At 45.9% G+C, this 22,355-nt stretch overlaps 1 protein-coding gene across 8 annotated transcripts in view; it reads right to left on the bottom strand.

Annotated features, from left to right (window-relative positions):
* The window catches only part of LOC112985186 (NEDD4 like E3 ubiquitin protein ligase), a 197,431-nt gene that overhangs the window by 55,291 nt on the left and 119,785 nt on the right, over window positions 1-22,355 (bottom strand). For all 8 annotated transcript variants that reach the window (XM_064500254.1, XM_064500253.1, XM_064500255.1 and 5 more), the window contains 5 exons: window positions 7,568-7,618; window positions 3,180-3,241; window positions 2,976-3,078; window positions 1,116-1,282; window positions 110-242 (listed from right to left, as the gene is read on the bottom strand). In XM_064500254.1, the coding sequence (XP_064356324.1) occupies window positions 110-242; window positions 1,116-1,282; window positions 2,976-3,078; window positions 3,180-3,241; window positions 7,568-7,618 (516 nt within the window). The remainder of the gene's footprint in view (window positions 1-109; window positions 243-1,115; window positions 1,283-2,975; window positions 3,079-3,179; window positions 3,242-7,567; window positions 7,619-22,355) is intronic.

Below are 22,355 nucleotides of genomic sequence, written 5' to 3'. Positions count from 1 at the left end.
CCACAAAAACTGTGTAAAAACATTACTATGCACTTATAGTAATTAGCTTACAAATGAGAAACATCAGCTTCGCGTTTCGTTGACTCTTAAAACCAAGACGTTGACTTACTTCAGGAATGTCTCCACTCTCCATAGGTTCTGGTTCCAAATCCTCACTGATGTGCCTCCGAGAGCGAAACCGTCTATGTGCTGCTTCTTGGTTGATCTGCCTGATGTTGTTATCTGAATCAGAGCCCACATCACTGCGTAGCGGGGAAGTGAAAGATGTGAAGGAGGGAAGAACAAGAAAATAAAGAATATTCAATTAAAACATTTACTTTGTCCACTGTTTTCAAAAGCTCACTTTACCCTTTTGATTATAACACAAAATGAATTATTCTTGCATATGTCAGGCTTCAGAAATAGGAGACAGTTCAGCCCTTTAATCCAAAGTAAACAAAACCTGGAGCACTTCACAAAACTCACTGACACTGGAAATTAACACTCTTTATACAACAAAGCTGGCAGAGCAGAAGTGGAAGTCCACGCTCAAATACACTAACCCACCACTACTGATCATTTCCTGTGACGACCACAATCATTCCGGACAAGGAGATTTTACTTTTGCTCCTACCTTCATGTCAACCATTGCTTTCCTTTTTGCAATGGCCAAAGCAGGTGCTAGCTGTTGTGGTATGGGTAACTTTTACAAAAAAACCCACCTGGCTGGAACCACTAGCTCAACCCATACCAGCAATTGCTGGAACGGAAACTACCCCAATTCCCTTAACGGTGACGTCTTGGCTTGTGGGACTTCCCAACGTGCACAGCTAGATCTATGTCCTTCTCTACTACAGTCCTCAATGTGGAGGAGACAACATCAGAAGGCAGCATTGTATTTGAATCCCTCAGGACTAGGGACTGTAGCCCTGAGAGATGATTATGTTCAGGGGAAATTTCTTAGCGCAGTCATTCTGTGGAGCATGGGCGTCTACTACAGACATGGACCGTAAAGCAGGCAACATTATTTTCTTAATGACCAATTTAGTATCTGAGTAGCAGCCTGAAAGTGAGAGGATATATATCCTACTACCAACCTTACAAGACACTAATTATTGCATTACACCGCCACTTACATTAAACTTGGTCGATGCCACTGAGTAGTCCTGTTGTTATGGTTGACGTAGTAAGTCCGTCCCAGGTTGTCCACCTTTTCCTCCCATCCAGGAGGCAGTGGAGGAGGTGGCAACTCTTCCTGACGCTGAGACGCAGAGTCACTGGAATCAACCACGTCCCATCCATGCTTAGAAATGAGAAAAAGTAAAAAAGATTTTAAAGTTTGAGAAGCTGCATCATTGTTACTTATATTAGTGTATAGGTGCAGATTCTGAAAATTTTCCAAAGTGAAGCATTTGTACAGAAATAGCATAAAGCCCACTGTCACACAGCACGCCTCATTTCAACAGCAAAAACCCTAAAATCCCATCAATCCCTTAGAACAGTGATGCCTAAACTTATTTGGGTGAGTGCTGGTGGTGGCCCGGTGCAGATTCCCAACCACGAAGCCAGACAGAAACAACTGGTAGATGTGGCTCTCCCAATGCACCTTTTCCTCACAGAGGATAATCATTTGCTTTTCATTTCTCTTTCCCAGCTGCTATTTTCCTAAAATATACAGGAACTTATCCTCTTTGCCACCTCCATGCAACCCTTCTACCAAATTTAACTAAAGTTGGCCAAAAGGTCTGAAAGTTATTGACAACAGTTAAAAAAAACACAAAAAACAAAACAAAAGCAGGCCAAACAGGCATACAGATTGCTCAAACGTACCGTTTCTTAGAAAGCTAAGAAAAAACTCTCACCTAAAATTAACACTATTTTAAAAAGTATTATACAGCCTTGAATACAAAACAGTATGTTGCATGTCTGTTTCCTAAGGGCTTCCCAGGCAAATCTACTTGAAAGCAAACTGAAATCTAACTGTCACTGCAGACTCTTTCTAGGTCAGGTTTCAGCCCTTATATAATACAGTTTAGGCAAAAATTTCCAGCCTACTGTAATTCAGTTATAAGTGAGAATATTCTTTTCCCTTTGCTCCTCAAAATTAAATAATGGCTGTAAGTGCTTTGATTAACTGAAGCCTAAAAGCATTTCACCACTACCTTAGGAGAGCCATAACAACATACTTCTGACACCAAAAGAGACAAGAGACACGACACAGGAAGAGAGCAACTCTTGGGTAGCGAGAGTGCATCGTACACATGCTGCTGAGGATGTGTTTCTGTATGAGAAACTTTAACTTTGTAACAGTTATCAATTACAAGATATAGTAAACAGATTCTCTTATGTATAAAATATATCCCCATAAATCAAAAACTAAATGTAGTGGCACCTTTTAATTCCTGATACTTTTAAGTATCAAAGAAATTTCAGGTTACATTTATAAATTTCTTAATTTATATGAATGTCAGATTTAGACATTTTTGCTGTCCGTGTGTGTGTAATTACACGTAATTTTGACATATATCTCTACATTTATATATATCATACAAATATTTTATATAGACACACACACATTTTTTCTTGCATGACGAGAGAGCAAAAGCCCCTGGTTTGGAGTCTGTGAACTCGGCGTGGGGCCCCTGCCCCACGATCCGGAGGGAGCCCCGTCTCACTGGGGGACGAACCCGAGGTGCTGTCTGAGCAAGGGCAGCTCCCAAAGGGACTCGACAGGGCCGGGGGGCGCGGCAGGGCCTGGGCTGGGGGGGCCGGAAGGCGACCCGAGCAGACGCTCCGGACCAGAGCCCCGTCCTGCTGCGGGCGACGGCCGCGCGCTGCTCCCGTGTTCGATGAACCTGGGCGGCACCCGCTGCATCTGTCCTAAATTGCCGCTAATTCCTTTCTACAATTATATTTGAGTCTTTAGTGCCTCCATGTATATATCAACGATACAAAGAAGTGAAGATGACTACTGAACTCCTCATCAAGTGCCTCACCTCAGATTCCTCCCTTTGATCGCTATTCTCTTCCTCTTGGCCGCCGTTTTTGGGCATATAAGCCATCTTCAGCCTCAAGAAACCCTTTACACGAGATTTGTGGCTACAAGGCAAGAAGGCACATTTCATTCAACAGCCTTGTAATAGTTGCAAACGATAAAACTCGATGAAATGCTTTTACCTAAACCCCCCCCCCCCCCTCACCTTCTTGGTCGGAGAAGGAAATCCTTAAACGTGTATGGCCTTTCCATGGTTGGGTCTTCAGTCTGCAAGCATTTAAGAAAGTGGCACATTAAACATCTTGCCCACAAGCTCAGAGGCACGTAAAGAACACTCACGGCAGCGCTGCGGTGGAAACGCTAGAGGAAATGCGTGAATAACGAAGGCAAAGCAGGCAGGCCCCTGGGTAGGGGTTACCGTTACCCAGTGCCAAGTACACCGGTGCACGACAGGCCTGCCAGGCGTCACCGCGAATACCGGCACCCGGCTGCACCAGCGGCGTCTGTGCCGGCACACACAGACACCCACACGCAGAAAAAGGTGGGAGAGACCCACGGGGGTGACCCTGTCCAGGCCCCCCCAGCGAGCTGGGCAGGGCCGCACCAGCCTCGGAGCAGCGGTTTTTCAGCACGTTAGGAGGAGATTAAATAACGTACACTTCAGTTGCCTCCTTTATTCCAAAGCAGTTGAGACTTTCAAAAATAGGGAAGACTCAAATCCTTTACGATGCTGGGAAGTAACGTTACCAGGCTGACAGATCACAATTTCTGATGCCCATCTAATTACGAGATTCCTAAAGCCTTAACTCTTGAAAACTGTCTGTGAGGTGAGAACTGCAGCTTTCATTTATCGAAGCTAGCTGCAGCCTCCGGGGCTGCGATCGAGGACGTGCCAGGTACAAAACCAGAGAGGGCTGGCAGCGCAGGCAGACGAGAGCCAGAAGCCCACGCGCACATTTAGCGGGGTGATGCCGCTCGGCAGTGGCCGGGGCGGGCAGGGCAGCACCGCGGAGCAGCACCAAGCTGACCCCGCGGTGAGCACGCAGGTAGCAGGCACTTCTCTCAGTGCTGCTTCCCAGCTGCTCAAGAAACCACGGCGTACCGCAAGCCCCCCGCAGCCCTGCCTGCACAAGCAGCAGTACCTGCCCAGAGCAGCTCCTAAGCCAAGCTCTCGGGGCACAGAGGGATCTAGCTCCCAGATTATTATCCGCTAAAACATTACCGTCTTTTGCATTTCAAACAAAGACACTGGACAAGAATTTAAAAGAGAGCCCTAATTACTCAGCCTTTACACCAAGCACCACGCAGACTTTCACCCCGGACCGAGCTCCCTCCCCGCACTGAACTGCCCCACACTCCGAGAGACACGGACGTCCCACTTTTCCAGAGAAAGCTCATTTTAAGCATATCAACAAGACTGTAAAGTATGCGTGGTTATGAAGTGTTTTTTAGTACTACAATCTGTAAGTAATGTAGGTAAAGCAAAATAATTCAACCAGATTTTGTAGGTAGCAAAACTGTTAGAAGTAGGATTTGCCAAATGTATCAGCGGCACAGCTGGAACGAGAAAGCAAACATTTACTTAAAAATGCACCACAATCTCTTATATTAATGTACTGAAAGGATGAATGAGCAAAATGTGTGTTAGGCCGTAAATAAAGAGATTACATAACGTGTTTCCCTGCTCATCGAATGGGCGCAGGCGCCTGGACCAGCACGCTGCAACCAACTCCGTCCGCGCTGCAGCACGCGCCCGCCCGCAGCGGTCCAGCACCCCATCCGAGAGACGCCGCAGCGGCTGTCCCAGGGCAGGTGCTGGGGAAAAAGGGGCTTCTGGAGCTGCAGAAATTATCCGTGAATACGGAGAGGGAGAAAGGGTTTGCCTCGGAATCACTCTGCCTCTCTCGGGGGTCTCAGCAGGAGACGGACAGCTGCGGACTGCAAAATCTTACCACTTCAGCACACGGGAATTCATTTTTGATGGCAGCAAAATAGTTGTGCCACAGAATTTTACAATCTTGGATTTTCCATGTAAAGAGCTTTAAAATGATTTGAAAAAATATTTTTATCATTCTGTTTTTTAAATGTGAGCTAGGAAGGGACACTTGCCCGAGCGCGTTCTGGGCAAGGCAGAGGGGAGCAGGGCAGTCGCCTTCCTACCGAAGGTGGAGAAGGAGAGAAAGCTGCTGATCCCTGCAAGCAGCTTCCACGGTGTGTGTGACGTGCCTATAGCCCCATCTCAACTCTTGCTGCTGCTTTTTAATTTAAAATGTGAAGTTTACTAAAAAGGAACTCAAAAATCCTACCTGGGTCTGCAAACTACACATGCACTACGATGTCTCTCATGACTTTATATTTCGTAGCACCATGTTTGCAGTACACATACAGCTCAAAATTTTTTAAATTGGAATTTTTTAAAACTATTACGTGCAGGCTATTTTGAAAGACAATGTATACGTACGTATACATTGCATATGTATGGATACATACATATAAATAGAAATACATTGATAAAACAGTCCTATGCTACACAGCATATGATGATTATAGTGGAGTGATGCTTTTCCATCAGAATACACTGCAGTTTATAAGCCAACAGTAACAGCAGTGCTGAGACTCGAGCAGCCACAGCACCCACGTTCGGACGAGCACCCACGCGAATGTAATCGTACAGCCATTCCACCCCCGCCTCCCCCAGTAATGTCCATCAACAGCAAGAGGACAAACTCAGGAAAAAATAAAAATATTCCTGCTAAAATGGACACTCCTATTTTGATGTAAACGTTTTTAGCACATTCCACAATTACCATGTTCACACATCCAAATACAAAATAAACTCTCCAACTCCACAAATGCCATAAGTGAGTAAGATTAACTTGTACAACATTCACTAAACGGTAACTAAAACCAAAACTCTGTTGAAATAGTAATATAATATTATAAATATAAGTATTATATAATAAAATACCAGAAAATACTTACGTCAAGTATAAAACAAATGATATACATATAAAAAATAGAAAGCCGTGAATAGAAAGTGTTTAGTTTTTTTTAAGAAAATGAAAAACAACTGCGTTGTTTCACACTTTCTGTGCCCCATGACTTTCAAAATTAAATGCTTTCTTTGGTGATTCAGTTCAGCTTTGAAGCACAGGGTAGTAATATAATGTGAGTACAGAAAAACAAAAGGACCTTTTTTGGCACAAACATCTTCTGCAAAGCTCATTTTGGATTTTTTGGCTACTAAGTGAAAAAACCTGAAAGATCGTACAGCAATACTGAAATACGGAAACTAGAGTAATTTTTGCATGAAGTAAATTACTCATTTTTATTTCTTTTTGCGAACTGTCCTGGAGAAGCGTGCCGCAGCCCGGGGAGGCAGCACCGCAGAGGCCGGGGGTTGCGCTCCGGCTCCGTACAGCCGACGGCCCACGGGCCTCCGCCGTGCCTCCACCCGGCTGGCTGTGACGGCAGGCCCTGTGCAAAGTAACTCCTCAGGAAACCTCCACTGCCATCGTGCCTTTTTAAAAGCAAACTCGTTGAAAATCATCGACTTTATTAGACTACGACTATGTTCAGGACACTATTCACTGGTCCCTGAATGCCGAGCATCCCTCCGCGAGCAGGTTTCATGAAAAGTGGGATCTACAAAACCCTGAAGGGGAAGTTGCAAGATCCCCTTCCCAGGGCGCCGGAGCTCGGCCATTCTGTGCTCTCAGAATTAAAGGTGGGCAACGCCACGCTTGCTGAGACAGCAAACAGAAGCTGCGCTTAACTGAGGCATTACTGTGTCAGAGTTCTTGGGATTATGTTTCCAATCAGTAATCAGTACAATAATTAATTTTGATCAAATTTGCAACTATCAAAAATCAGTAATTTTTGTAACATTTTTAGAAGGACTGTGCTTTCAGGAACTCCTTAAGATGCTCTCTGACAGTTCAGCAGTTTCTCAGGTCCCAGCCTGTGGCTATGGGCTACAGTAATCTGAAGTCTGAAGTAATATCAAAACATACCGAGCACTTCCCCAGAGAGAAAGAGAGCATAGCCTTAACGGTACATGATTTAGATGGATATGATTAGAAAGACGGATAGGACAACAAAAGGCAGTAAAGCAATGCCTTTTAACAAAAGCTCTGGAAGAAAGGCTGCTTGCTCTGTTGCGGGAGAACACGGCTGTCCCCACCGCAGGGGAAAAGCAAGACAAGGGAGAAGCCAGGAGCTGGACAGGACAGCACAGAGGGCGAGGTGAGAAACCGCCAGCCCAGGGGCCACATGTCATCCATCAGCTGGCTCAGACCAGACAAGGATCTTAAGAAAGTGTCAGGACGAGAAGTGGCCGAAATCCTGGATGCTGAGAAATTCAACAGATGTCAGAGCATTGCTGCCTCTGAAAGGGGAACGGTTTCTCCAGACTCCTGTGCTGGTGGGGCTGTGTGTCTGTACCACTCTCCTTTAAGCTTCCTCGGCTAACCCAGGAATACTTGCTTTAAGAAAATCTACCTGCGCTCTTTATGGAAATAAGTTCTGCAAAACATCAGCGCTTTCGCGTCTGGTGACGCCAGAGGAGCGCACCGCGACAGCAGCGCTGCTTACCGGAAGGTGACTGAGCGGCACATCCACCTGGCCCAGGAAGTCGTCTCTAGTCTGTTAAACAGAAAAAAGCACAAAGAAGAGTCATTGCACTTCTGAGCTCATCTGCAAATCAGCAAGGGCAAAAAAATGATAAACAGCAATCCAGCCACAACGAAGCAAGAATAAAGACAGCTCAGCATCGTTATTTTAGCAATAACTGGTTTCTGCCCCTTTAGAACCACAAATAACGTGCAGCAAATCCTTTATCTGTTTCATCCAGCAGAGCCCTTTCTGTGCCCCTCCAAAAGGGTTTCTTGTCCCCAGGGTAGTCGTTGAACACTGAAGTATTTCTCCTAACATTTCCTCTGACAATCTAGGCTTAGTTCAATGCACCAAGTAGACTAAAAATCCACTCTTCTGTGAATTACGGTTTTTACAGGTATTTAAGAAGTGACATGAAATTACCATTCACCATACAGTTGAAACGTCCACGTCAAACTTTTTCTTTTTTTTTTTTTTTTAAATAAATAAGAGAACAAATCTGATGATCCTCTTGGGAGTGGGAAGAAGTCCAAAAGCCAACCCAGCAATATAGAACTGCAAGAACTGTAAACTCGTTCCCCCCGAATAAAAAAGCTCTTTTATCACTTTACTGTGCAGAAACAAGTATTTAAAAAAAAAAGAGGAGGAAGGGCGCCGTGCCGTGCTCCGGGATGCCTCCTGTGCGAGCCGCAGCCGCCATCCCCGCGGCCAGCCTGCCAAGTGACCCCTCGGCTCGCGTCGCGTCGCGTCACGTCACGTCTTGCTGGTCCCACGCGTGCGCCGCTCCGGTTACGGCACGCGGATGCGGTCACACCAGCACACAAGCCACATGGTCACCACAGCCCCACTCAGGCAAGCTTTGTCTGTGTAAACATGATGGATACTGCTTTGCTGTGTTTATTTGAATACAAAGGAAACAGTAAGGGAACGGTCTTCACTGGCTGTCTGATCACAGCTGGAGGGTCCAGAAGCAGTCACTGGATACCCCTCGTCTGCTGCCCGCGGCCCCAGGGGACACGCGCCGAAATGGTCACCTCCACGCGCACCGCTCGGCAGTCCGCCCTCCGGACCGACAGGTTACGTGCAGAACAGAACAGCAAACCCCTCTGCTTTTGCGCTTGTGCGATAAAACGATGAGTATTAAACACCTCGGACGAGCCAGCCTCTCCGTGCTGCTCTCGGCTGTTTCCATCGGAGAGCCAACAGCGACCAACGCCAGCCAAGGCAGCAAAACCTGCACGAACTATCAGTGACGATGACCCTGAATTCAGAAATGCGATGGAAGAAGTTCCGCTGCTGAGGAGCTCCTGTCGCGGAAACCAACAGCTCCGGCTGCCTGGAAACACGCACGCGATTTCTGCAGCGCGCGGGCGGACACCTGCGAGCCACCGCCGCTCCAGGAGAGGCGTTCGCAGTTTTTACTGTCAGCGTGAACACCACCTTACAGGAATACAGTGCATTTTAATGTCACTTACAGGTTAAAAATGATGTTAAATGTATTAGTGAAAGACAAATGATCTCAATGTAACTCAATGGCTACAATATAAGCAACAATAAATGCCGATTTCCTATAGATTTTTTTTTAAATCTAGTGGACCATCCAATCCTACCCACATCTCAGCAATGTTCTGCGAGAGAAATGATCGTATTATTTTGTTCAGAACGAAAGACCTAGTCCACTGAAAATGCGGTACCACACGCAGAACCGAAGCACCTCGCGGAGGTCTCAGCTGGCGAGGGGAACCTAAGAAATGCGACAGCTCGTTACCAGTTTCCGTAGTCATCTCATTCTTGGAAATGCACGCGTTTAGCTTTACGACTGAACTGCTTACAAAGCACCATCAGATATTTAAAAATTATTTCTTGGCAAAGTGTTTTCTCAAGTCAATTCCATTTTATTTTAAAAAGCGACTGAAAAATAAATGAGTCATGCTTCTGGCCCCGAAACGTGACAATGAAGTGCAGCTCCGTGCTCCTCCAACAGAGCTCGCACACCACGCTTCCACCGCAAACAGCTTCCAGCAACAGCGCGGACAGAACAACTCCAACGCCAACACTCAAACCAGAAACCTACTGCTTTTGTTCACCTTGCACACGTCAAAGGCAACACGTGCGACCTACAGCAGTAACCCGGAAAACTCGAGTCAGCTCGAGTGCCGGTCGGGTTTGGGACAGAACGAGGTGGCCTAGGCGAGCGTCTCGGCTGTGAAGCCTCAGCAAAGCATTCTTTCAAAACACGCTGGCGTAGGCAAAATCAGAGAAGTTACGTGAACATCCCACCTGAATAAAGGCAGCGTTAACAAGGTGTAATAAGGCTAAGGTGCACACCTCAGGACGTGCAATCCAGGAGATGGGTAACTCTCTTCCGGCAGGCAGGCCCATTAAAACAGAGGGCCTGGACACCACGCCCCAGGTCTGCTCGCTTCTGACTTTTAGCCCTCCAGTGCTAAACAAACCTACTAAGTTGCTGAACCTCACCGCTTCCCTCTCCTTTGTCAACTGCTTTGAGCTGCACAGATGTGAAGCTGCTGCGGATGTGCTGCCCACCTGCATGCAGGGGCTCTCAGACGCGCAGCGTACAGAAAGCCCCGGACCTCCTGCCCTCCGTGACGCAGCGAGCCCTGCTCAGATGGGCTCCGCTTCGGTAATACACAGCAAGCTCAAAGAGCTTCCCGACAGAGCGACTCGCTTTAACAGAAGGCATTAATTACATCAGCCTAAAGAAGATCTTCAGAAAAGGTGATGTGTAACACAACTGAGGCTCATGACACTTCTATGTGGAAAGTTACAGATTTTTAGTAGTGGTAAATTGAAGCATCTTAAATCTCCATAGAAGGTCTAACAGGGAAAGCTTCTGGCAGTCAAAAAGAGAGAGAAAAAAAAAATCAAGCAGGATTTCTCAATAGCTTGCTTTGTTTCTGATCACCCTCCTCCAGAGTTTGAAAGCCATCTTCAAAGATGCTCCAGCCACCCGAACACCCCGCTCCTCTGGGACCGGGGTGGGATCACCGTGACCCAGCACGCCCAGGTACTGCACCAGAACACCTTCTCGTGCTCCCTTTTCTGACATTTCTCATGGCTCTTTTGAGGACTTAAAATGTTGCCACTTCACCTTTTTACTTGCTGCCAATTAAATCATCTACCCTTTCCAGGCCCCTACGTAGAGCATAAGACTGCACACTTAACTCAAAAAGCAGTTTTAACGTTAATCAAATGTACTCTGATAATGCTAGGTTATCCCATTTTTCCATCAGAGCTATACCGTTATTATTGGGTATTTAAAGTGTTATTCATAACCCAATCAAAGAGCTATGCCTTTATTATTGGGTATTTAAAGTGCTACTCCTAACCCAACCAACTGTACTCCATTCACCTCTTTCAGCCACAAAGGTGACAGGACAAGAAGCCCTTAGAGGTTCTGCTGAGAAGTTCCCACGTCTGTCTGATCCTTGCAGTGCTCGGTGATGCTCTAGAGATGGAAAAACACCAAGCAGTGAGCAGCCAGCCCCAAGGCTCAGAAGGCACCGCAGGCAGCGGTCGACTATTCCTACCTACCACCTGCACAGCACAAGGACGCCCAAGGGATGACCTCCCGGTGCTCTCCTGGCCACCCACCTGCAGACACTGACTGCCAAGGACAGACAGGGGAAAAGGAACACGAAGAACTGGCAGAGGTGGGAAAATTAAAAATGAGCTTGGACAGAGTAAGCCAAGCATGCACTGGTATCGCCCCGGTGACACCTCGCGACCACCTAGACAGAAATAGCTCCCACCAATGTTTTCCCCAAGCAGTTAGGTCTGTTCAATCAGTACGTTCAACCATACCAGGTATCACAACACTCCCAGCGGAGGGTATCTGCTTACTGAACAGACTGTGACTGCTTTAGATGATTTACAATTTTTAAAACACTGCTCAGAAGTTACCTTTATCATTTAGAGACACTTCAAAACCAGTTCAGCAATGAACAGCTTCACCAGCCCAACAGGCAGAATTGCTCCAGTACCTTTTACTGCCAATTGATCTAAACCCCAGTGGCGATTTTGCTTTGAAAGTCACTGGTTATTCTCAAAGTTTAACACATCCCCGGGGCAAACCAAGAACACGAGCCGCCTCCCTGCCGGAATTCCCATACGTGTGGATCAGCCGATCCTCCCTGCTGGAAGTAGAGGGCATCCCCAAAACACAACCAATGGAAAGCGCAGACAGCAGAGCCGGGCGCTGCACTCGGCTGTTCCCTTCTGCCTCGCAGCGCCGCATCTCCTCCAACACCGCGTCTGAGCAGGCGGTGCCCTCCCAGATGCCCCTGGGGAAGGCGTCTCGGAGCCGTCCCGGTGCCCCACGGGCCGTGGTGCGGGCACACCCCCGCCAGCGCTGCAGCCAGCCCCGTCCACTAATCCTCACTGCCGCTCGCTCGTGCCCAACAGCAGCTCAGCCGTTCAGCAACTCGGAGCACGGCCCGCTCCTTCCTGCGACGAAAGCCGCCAAAACCACGGCAGGGGCCCCCCTAGGAAACCGCGCAGCGGGGAGGTGCGGGGCACGGCCATGACGCCGACTCGCAGAGCCAGGCACCCGCCAGGACCCGGCGGCTCCCGAATCCCCGTGGGTGCCCGACGGCCGCGCCGCCCCCAGGCCCTGCGGAGGCTCCACCAGCTCCCGGCGGGAGCAGCAGCCTCCGGCCCGGCCCTGCGGCACCTTAGCCCGGCTCCCGCGGTGCTCCCAGCACCCGCGCAGGGCCGGAGACGGGCCGGGGCTGCCGAGCTGGGGTGGCCGCCGGGGTCGGGAAGCTGGGAGCGGTGAGCGGGAACCCCGAGTGTCTTCTGCACCGTGCATGTGCTCTCATTTTAAATGCGTATTTAATTGAATACAAACACATAATAATGTTTCCAACGCTATACACGTATGCACAAATAATCGATTTACCTTTAAAATTAATTTTTGTTTTAAGGCATTATCAAGCCTCGCAGTGTCTTGCCTAAGCATGATGAACTGCAGTGTTTTGACCTAGACTGCTTTGATCTGAGGGCTGAAGATGACATTCCCAAGGAAAGGAAACTCTGGCAATAGATAAGGCGTGCAGTAGTTAAACAGCATACACGTATTTGTTCTGTGAGCCAGCCATTGCGCCACAGTTACACTTGCTATTCATTAATCTTCTAAGATATTAATTTTCAAAATAAAATATACTGCATTCATCAAAAATCAACTGTCTGTCAGAGGAAAAAATCCCCCCCCCCCAATGCTGTTTATGATACAGGATATCAGCCCTAGTCATTTCCAAATAACCTGCTGCTTATTTATAACCGCACTATGCACAGGATGCCAGGAAGTGCAGACTGCTGCTCCAAAGCCAAGTTTACATGTTTGTCATAGCAGGGCATTAAGCTTAATATTAAAATTCATATTTTGTATGATAGCACCGTAAGAACGCTATTCCCGCGACAAAGACAGCGTGAGGATCCCCAAGGCTCGGGCACATGCTACTGCGCTATAGGCCCACGCAGCAACGGGAGACGAATACCTGCACTCGAGAGCCGACGGTCTCTCTGTATTTAGGTAAAAAGAGCCAACAGATTTCTGATTACGGAATTCTCACCAGCAATCATCTTCCCAGGAGCTCTCAGAAAAACCTGGCAATACGCATTGCTTTTAGGGAATTTAACACATTTCTCCCTTACTATTGACAAATACCAAGTACCTTCCACCTCCCACTGCAACAGAATTACTCAAATATCAACTACCCCTTAAAACACGTATCTACTTCCAGGCCTGTTTAGGCAGCTTTTGGCTCAGGAAAAGCACAACTCAGGGAAACGGGAAAGCCTCAGGCTGGCTGAAACCGAAGGGCGACCAGACCTGGCGGGGCGTCACTGGCGTGCGGGGAAGGGGCCCACGGCGATGGCCGTGCCCCGAGGCAGCAGGGACACACTACGGCCGGGTGCAGGCAGCGGGGACGAGGGGACGCCTCCACGCATCTCCCTCCGGGGTTTTCCCAACAGGCACACGTGGTGTCTGCGGCAGAGATGGATGACTTACAAGCCGGACGAACCCAGGCGTCGCCGGAGCTGCTGCGCCCACGCCAACTTTGCCCAGGTTTCCTGGGGCCCTGCAGCCCAGCAGTGCCATGGTAAATTATTTTATTAATTATTAATTTTAGATGAAGCAGTTTATCTAGAGACATTATTGTTCTCAAGCATTGATTTAACCTCCAAATTCAGCAATTCAGTAAACTACGGATGCTATAATATCATTTTTTATGAAGTGCAAATGCTACAAACTCTAGTTTGCAAGAAAAAAACTCCATACACAAGTTAAGAATATCATGAAAAAAGGACAAGCCAGCTAAGGAAAGAGTTGTGGTACATTTTTATTCGCTGTTGTGTTTGCCAAGCAGGAGGAGGACAAGAAGTCTTGGGGACAGTGTGAAAACAGAGGCAGGTAGGGACCTGAAGTGCCACCGTCACCAGCCTATGCACAGCGACCTGCCGCAGGGCAAAGGTCTGCTTGACTCTGAACACAGCTAAACAGCTAAAATAGCAAAAATTAATAAAACAAGAGCTAATATGCATGATCATGTTACGCATTTCCCACCGTAGACCGTGAGTGTCCAACAAAATACGAACAGCATTTAAACTGGGTGATTTTTTACGTAAAAACAGGAGAAAGTATTAGGAAACTCTATGAGGGTAAGATGTCCAAAGCTATCAGCCGCCCATGCATGGTATTTGTCTTCAGTCTCTCCTAATGTATCCACTGATCAAATTCCTAACCATCACTATTTTAGTTTACTAATTACCTTCAAAGTTATCACATTTTCCCGGCATGAGCTCAAAAACTAACAAAGTAATGAAATTCAAGTAAAAAATATCCACGCAAAGAACCACCATTTTCATGTCTTGGAGTCAGATCTTCCAGATAAGGGACCTCACAAGACACATTAACGTTTTTCCTGCTCTATCATGTATCGAATTTCCAATGCCTTATTCTTCACATTTCTTTCTTTCATGTTGTCTATTCCAAGAATCTCCTTTTCCCTCCAATTAAAAAGTGCCGATACACAAGCTTGCCTGTTTGGTTGCATATTACACCACTAATTCTTGTTCATATCTTAATCTTTTTTTGAAGCTATTCAGTAATCCACTTTCAACTGTGAAGATACAGCATGTGATTATCAACCTACAACTTAAAACAGATTTTCACTTTTCATTATGATCCTCCAGGCAATTTTTATCTAACGATATTCACGGAAGTCAAGAACAAAGCTATGAGGAAAACATAATTGTTTCACAGGCTTTGAATTATTATATTTATCAATACTCAACAGTGGGTAAAAAAGATGTCTCACGACAGTGAAGTATGATCTGTAGATCATATACCCATGTTGTTTATAGCTTGTGGCTTTACCCTCTTGGTGTTTACAAAATCCTTGAAATATTTATTTCGTTAGGTAGAATCTGGACCTGCAGTTAGAGCTGGGGGACAGCAAATGCCAGGGTGCCCTTCACTCCCCTGGGGAATAATTTATAGCAGATAAGGGAGAACTGTCGTCAGAAAGTGACGATTCTCTGTTAACTCCTCAGCACATCCCCTGTGTGTGCATGCGTGTACACACACAGTCAAGAATTAAATACATTCACCATTTCCTACACTATTGTAAGAGCTGATCCGACCACAGCTTCCAACGCATCTCTGCGCTCAGTGGCTTCCTCAAGCAGTGGTTGGTGAAATTATGTTCAACAGTGACAGTTTTTGGCCGACGCGCCAAGCTGGAGAGATGTTATCATTCCTTACATAATGTGAATAAACGGTGTTTACATAATCTTGATTTGTGCCGAGACTGCACATATCGATAAGGAGCAATTTCTCATCTCTGGTTTATTGTTTTTAAGATAACAGTTTGATAAATGAACGTTACATGGGTTTTTTGGTTTTTTCTAATCAGTAATAGAGGCCTGGACTCACCGAATCAGAAGCTCCTTTCCAGACTAATTTTTTCATGTCACACATCCTACTTGGCCTTTTTTCAGCATGACGTGGGGCGCAGATGTCTAGTCCTTATGACTACCCACCTCCCTGGTGGGATCCCTCACTCACCTCTCCGCTCCGCTCTGCTCCCGTCCACCTCCCGCCCAGCAACGGCCACCGCGGGTCTAGGGAAACGACGGAGCTCTGCGAACCGACCCTAACTCCTCGGGTTTATCCTGGGGTGCTCCTCCAGCGCGGGGCTTTCCCCGTGGTTCACGATGACTTTGGAGGTGTTGGCGTTGCACGTCTGTGGGCACCACAGCAGCCTGCCCGCCCTCCCCTGCCCGCACGGCGCCTGGGACCAAAGGGGTGGAAACTCTCCCAACCGGGAAATACCCCGAATCCGGAGCCGTAGTCACCGCCCGGCAGAATAAGGGGCCGACGCAGGAGGACAGGAGGGCACGTGAAGAGCTGGATGCTCCTTGGAAAGCAGGACACCTTCAGGAGGCTTTTCAGCATTACGACAAAGTTTTTCTTATTTGTTTACTTTCAATTAGTATTTATCAAACTTCTGGTAATTTCAGTGCGGCAGTTACCAATCAGAATTGTCAAATTATTTAATTTTTTTTAACTTTTTTTTTTTAAAACCATTAGTGGTCTTTTACAGGCAGTGTATAAACCTTTACTAGGTTAAACAGGCTTTAAACCAAACCAAAAAACCAAACCAAACCAACCCCCCCGCCCCCCACCACCACACACCAAACAGAGGGAAAAGCCAGACCGCTGCAGAGAGGCTGCGGCAGCCAGCAAAACCTTCACGTTTCTGAGAGCAAACCTGGTGCCCAGCGGAGCCCTGGGCCAGGCACGGGGACACGGCGCAGGGCAAGGCGACGGGCCTCCCCACGGCCCGGCCCCAGCACCCCGAGGGGCCCTGCCAGGGAATGAAGCTACGCTCAGACTTCTTACTTTGTCTTGCCCACTGCCGAGCAACTTCAAATAGCTCTGCCGTCCTCGGCTCCAACGACCACCTGCCAGAAGCCGAGGTTTTACTTTAATGCATTTCCTTCTGCAGAGACCACAGGCAGGGAAAAGATGAGGCTCTAAAAGGAAGAGCCTGCCTCTGTACAGAGGCGTAAGGTTTTATTTTTACTGTGCACGTCACATCATAAACCAAAGCATATTTATCACCATTCCTTTTAATTCGGAATTAAATGACAAAAACCCACCTTGGAATAAAGATATCTGAAGGTAACACAAAAGTTTGTGACCATTTGAGTTAGTAAGTGAATGTTATTTTTAAAAACTGGCATTTACAAGCTGTATTCAGTTTTATTGAGGATGCAAAACCTCATTATATCATTACTTCTGACGCTGTCCTACTTTCCTGCTAGCTCTTCCAAACTGAGAGGCAATGGCCTCTCCCCTGTTCGCGGGGTAGAGACGCAAGTGCTCCCTGTCTATCCAGGAAACACAAATCTGTCCAAACATCAAGCTTATTCACGCCTCTGTCTTGTGAAAACCAGCACTAATGCAAGAATCTCTTCATTTCTCTTCTGCGTGCCCAAAATAATGAGACAAGCTCGATGCTCTCCACGCTGAACTTCCTCGAGGACACGAGCGCTGCCCCGTCGCATCAGCACGGTGCTGCAAGGGCCCCTGGTCACCGCTACCAAACGCCAGGCACAGAGAATCCCCGATACCAGCAAATTACAGCGGGGAAAAAAGGATGCTGAATATCACACCTGGCTGACCTTCAACCAGCATCCACCGCACCCAATCCAGCACCACAAACCTGTCTTAAGCTGTGTCCAACATAAGGGAAATAAGGAGAAATAGCCCTGCTTCAATTCTCAGATTCCTCAATTCTAAATTAAAATATAATCTAACACTAAATGCTTCACTTCAATCTCCAAGTCAAACTGGTCGCTGAATACTATCCACCTCGCAGGCAATACCAACAATTCAGCAAGTCAAGGAGCTACTGCAATGGTTGGGAGCAAATTTAACAAAATCCAGTACGAGAACAACTCAACGCAGGCCTCCAAGCTCACCGAAGGCAGGGAAGGCAGGAAGGAAACAAGCCCCCGTTCCAGCCCGAGGCTGGCAGAGCTCCACCAACGCGAAACCAAGCCGCTCTGCACGCGGACACGCCGCCGGTCAGGAGAAGGACGGCAGACGCAGGAGAGGGTCAGGGGGTGGACGTGGCCCTGCGGCCCCCGCGAGCACGGAGCTCTGCCAGCCGGCGCAGGCCCCCGCGGAGGCTCGGGAAACCCGGCAGCTGAGGAACGAGTCACTTCCTCCGCGCTGCCAAAAACTTGCATTGCATTGCAAAGCCTTTTTCTGCCTAAAATCGATGAAGGAAACAAGGAAATCATTTCTCAGTTATCATAAAGGTGCAATATTGTAATATAAGCTGTTTCTGCATGTCAGTAAGTCTCCTACTGCAGACTCATATAGTGTAAATTACCTGAAGTCTTATTTGAACTTTTATCAATGTTTCTTTAGTATTTCGCACACAGGATGCCTTTCATTTTCAACAACAGCAAAGCAGAAGTATGTTCCCCACAGGGTAACAGCGGAGCAACCGACAGGATCTTTCTGACTTTTCACCTCTAAAATAAACACCGAGTGCCTGCAGAAGGAGGCTGAGAAGGAAGGAAACGAACATCTCTGCTTCTAGGTTGAATAAGTGCATTAAATATTCTTCTCTTTAGAAACAACTAGCATAAGTTGGTAACTGTGGGAACAAAACAGAGACTAGCTAGAAAGATTTAGAACAAAGTAAATACATGCGTAATTTTGCTATGTAGTAGAGTTTGGCCATATTTTACATACAGTACCATTAACGACCAATTTTAGAAGACAGCTGTCATTAAAGGCAACGGCACAAGAAAACATACCATTATTTTTAAGCATTATTAGTAGTCAGTGACTTAAAAAGATTTAAGAAACAGCAACAGAACTCATTAAAACTCTGATTTGTGCCAAATAACTTCCAACGTGAAAAAACCACCCAGGGTAAGACTCAGGTGACACCCTCCAGCCAAATGCACGTGAAAGTTAGGCTGCAACTTGACGTATAGCCAAGCTGCAAAGCCAGCAAGAAAAGCCAGGGATAAAGCTGCACCACCCTACAAGCCCTTAATCTAGTAAAGAGTAGAGAAAGGAAAGCATCAATCAATATCTTGGCACAAAACACTAAAAATTCACGGGAATTTAGGAAGGCAGATGTGCACCTCAGTTTTACTTCTCACGCTGAACAATCAGTGGGTTCTTGCCTAATTTATTATCTTTCTGGTGACTTGTTTACAAGAAAATTTACTAAGAAAAATAAACAGCTTTACTCTAAAGCTGCAGCATTTCACCCAGAAATATCACTCCATGCACATGTAGAAATGAGCGCTCTGACACGAGTAAAGGACAACACTTATATAAAGGTGAGACTGCCCCTTTTTGATGGGTATCATCTTGCCTTCCAAACTTCAGACACACTGGTAAGTAGACTGCAGAATATTTTCTTGAAATGGTGAGATAACAAATGAAAATGAAGAGTCACAAACATCTTGTAAATAAAATAATTGTTCTTCCATCTCAACACATCAATCATAACTTATAAAAGCAAATAGACTTTACTGACACAAATGGGAGCCACGTTTAAATAGAAAAAGCACAAATAAAGTATTGAATAGATCCTAATTTCAAAAAAGTTCAGTTTGTGTTTTTCAGAAGGGAGAACGTCTACTTCACCAGTCGTGCGCCTTACTAATTGAAAACCAAATTGATAACACGTTTATGGAACAGCCTCTAACTCAGAAAGCCAACCCTTCAACCAGGGCTCTGCTCCCTACCCACGAATATGAGAAATGTTCTGATTTGTCTGAAAAAGAGCAACACCACAAAGACATGACTGGGTACAGCAGTCTTTAGGAAGGGGAAATCTCAGGTAAAACTGGAAGTGACAGGGCACGAGTGCGATCCCAGACAAGCAAGTGTCAATGCAAGTCCTGCTCCCTTATATTTTCTCAGAAGAACTATTCTTGCAGGTGTACCTGCATTTGGTTTTGGAATGAAAGATAAATATTTATCTCAGCTGTAGACCTGTAATTTGATCTTAGTTCTTTAAGTACACCTAAACATCATAAGATAATACAGGACATACACAGTAACCATTAGAAATAGAACAGGAGGAGATATGAGTAATAGCCGAGCATATATGAGTAACACCATTAAGGACACCTAAGCCAGCTTAACTCTACGCCTGTCTAAACAGAAATTGCATGATGAGAAAATAACAGAGGTACAGCACAGGTGAGTAAGGACTTTCCACAGGGAAAAGGTTACATGAAATAATTTGAAGGAGCTTAAGGAAGACCGGATGGATCCTGCACGTTAACAACTGGTTGCACAGCTGGGGTTGACAACAGCGATTCAGCTTTCGTGACCACGGGATCCTCTTTGAGGATGGAGGACTACTACGAAGAGACAGGAACCACCTAGTCTGGTGGGGCAAAGTATCTTTGCCAACAGTCAGGGCAACCTGGTGAGGAGAGCTTTAAACTAGGAACAAGGCGGGATGGAGATGACAACCAACAGCATGAAGGTCACGGGCAGCCTTGGCTGCAGTGACCATGAGGTGGTGAAGTTCATGATCCTGCAAGGAGGGAACGAGGCAAAGAGCAGGATCGCAATCCTAGCCTTCAGGGGAGCAGACATGGGCCTGTTCAGGGGCCTGCTTGGAAAAACAGGGGTTCAAGAGAGCTGGTTGATTTTCAAGGATCACCTCCAAGCCCCAAAGTGATCCCTCCTGATGAGTAAGTCAAGTAATTCAAGGGGGTGGTGGGAAGGCTGCATGGATGAACAAGCTCCTGGCTAAACTCAAGCAGAAAAGGGAGTGTCCAAGAGTTGAAAGCAGGAACGAGTGACCTAGGGGGAATATAGAGACACCGTCTGAGCGTGCAAGGATGGAAAGGAAAAGGAAAGCCAAGGCCCATCTGGGGCTGAAGCTGGCAAGGGGTGGGAAGGGCAACAAAAGACTTGTACAGGGAAAACATGGGGCCGGCTGCTGAACGGAGCAGAGTTGCTGGTGACAGACACGGTAAAGGCCACGGTGCTCGATGCCTTCCTCACCTCGCTCTTCACAGGTAAGATTTGCCTGTGAACAAGGCCTCCAAGTAGCAGCACGAGGAGGTACGAGACAGGAGGAGGAGAAGACCAGGCAGGCCTGCAAGCAGCAGAGCACCTACCTTTTCAGCAGCTAGAATCAAACCTATGAATTGTGGGTCTTCTACACGCTTGTGCTTTTAACAAACATAAAACTATGGGACTGACTGCATTTTTTTTTATTTCAGCAGATGAGGGTGTACTAATGGTACAACATTGTTAGAAGGGATTGATGTTTACACACTGTGGATATAAAGGTGCAAAAATGTAATAACTAATATTATCTCAATACTTAGCACAAGGCTATATGACTAAAGTCCAACTGGCACGAATCGACGTGCCAATGATTTTAATGACTACTTGTCCTTATCTTCCACACGGGCCACACATACTAATATTAGCATAGCTGTTGTATCAACAATGTCATATATGATCAAGGATAAATATATTTGGACTGGATCCAAGAAAAGACACCCCTTGTGAAAGCCTGTTGCAAATAATGTGTTTAAACATTACATATTTTCAGTTTAAACCTGTATGCTTTTTTTTTTCTTATATTTTAAAAAAAGTTAAACTAGCCCTTCTATAAACCAGCCTTTCATTAACTCTGAGAACTTTTTCCTAAGAGATCTAATACATAAAACCCATCTATATATTAATATTTATAATCAACATATAAAATATATTTATGTATTCATACATTTATACTCTATAGGCTTTGTTTTTATTTCATATTATACAGACCTGTAATTTATATGTTTATACTTGTTTATTGTGTATTTTAAGTGCCACAACTATGAATAATGAATATGTGATTAATATAATTTTATACAAATACACACACAATCCCATCAGACAGGTAGATAAATGTTGTCTGGGATCACAGACTATGCAGATTGATTGAAATAGCACATTTCATGTATATAAACATATGTTTTGGTTTTAATATTCAGAAGTTAGTGAAAGAAGGTAGGCTTTTTTTCCTTTAAATGTCACATTTTAACTGAGAAGTTTCTCCAAAAAGATGTGGATATTCTAAGAAAACGAAAGCAACTTTCAGTCAAAATATTTAGTGATTATGCAATTCTAATGGCACTGAAGACTTCGGATGCAATTTCTAGTGTCCAAATACGAGACAGATAATAAATATTCAACATTAATGTAAATGACTGCACAGCAATGCTCTTTCAAACACCACTAGAGCAATTCTAAAGGTATTTTAAACTATAGTTGTAGAAGGTCTCAAGTGGAAGATAAACTATATATTTCAGTTACTACCAGATTTCTTCTGTATTAACCTGAAAGGCCATTTTAAAAGGTTAAAATGTTACTTTCAAAACACAGTCTGCTCACCTGTTTCAAAATCAAAACCCTCGGTTAAGTGGATCATCTGTCACGTCTTGCCCAGCCTCATCTGAGTTGTTACACTCCAAAACACACCGGAAAGTGTCATAACCTTAGTCACAGTGCTGTTTTATTTCTTATTTGTAACAAAATATTTAATTAATACAGTTCTGAAAGAGCATAGTTTGAACAGTCATTTCCAAACACGCACAAAATATGGCAGGCACCAGCTCAACAGCGGCATCCGGTCATTTACGAAGTAAACGTGAGAACGCAATACAGACAGAAGACTGACTGATA

The sequence above is a fragment of the Dromaius novaehollandiae genome, chromosome W (assembly GCF_036370855.1).
Source record: "Dromaius novaehollandiae isolate bDroNov1 chromosome W, bDroNov1.hap1, whole genome shotgun sequence".
NCBI lineage: Eukaryota > Metazoa > Chordata > Aves > Casuariiformes > Dromaiidae > Dromaius > Dromaius novaehollandiae.
The sequence above is the reverse complement of the archived record's forward strand: the minus strand, read 5'-3'. Positions and strand labels throughout refer to the sequence as shown.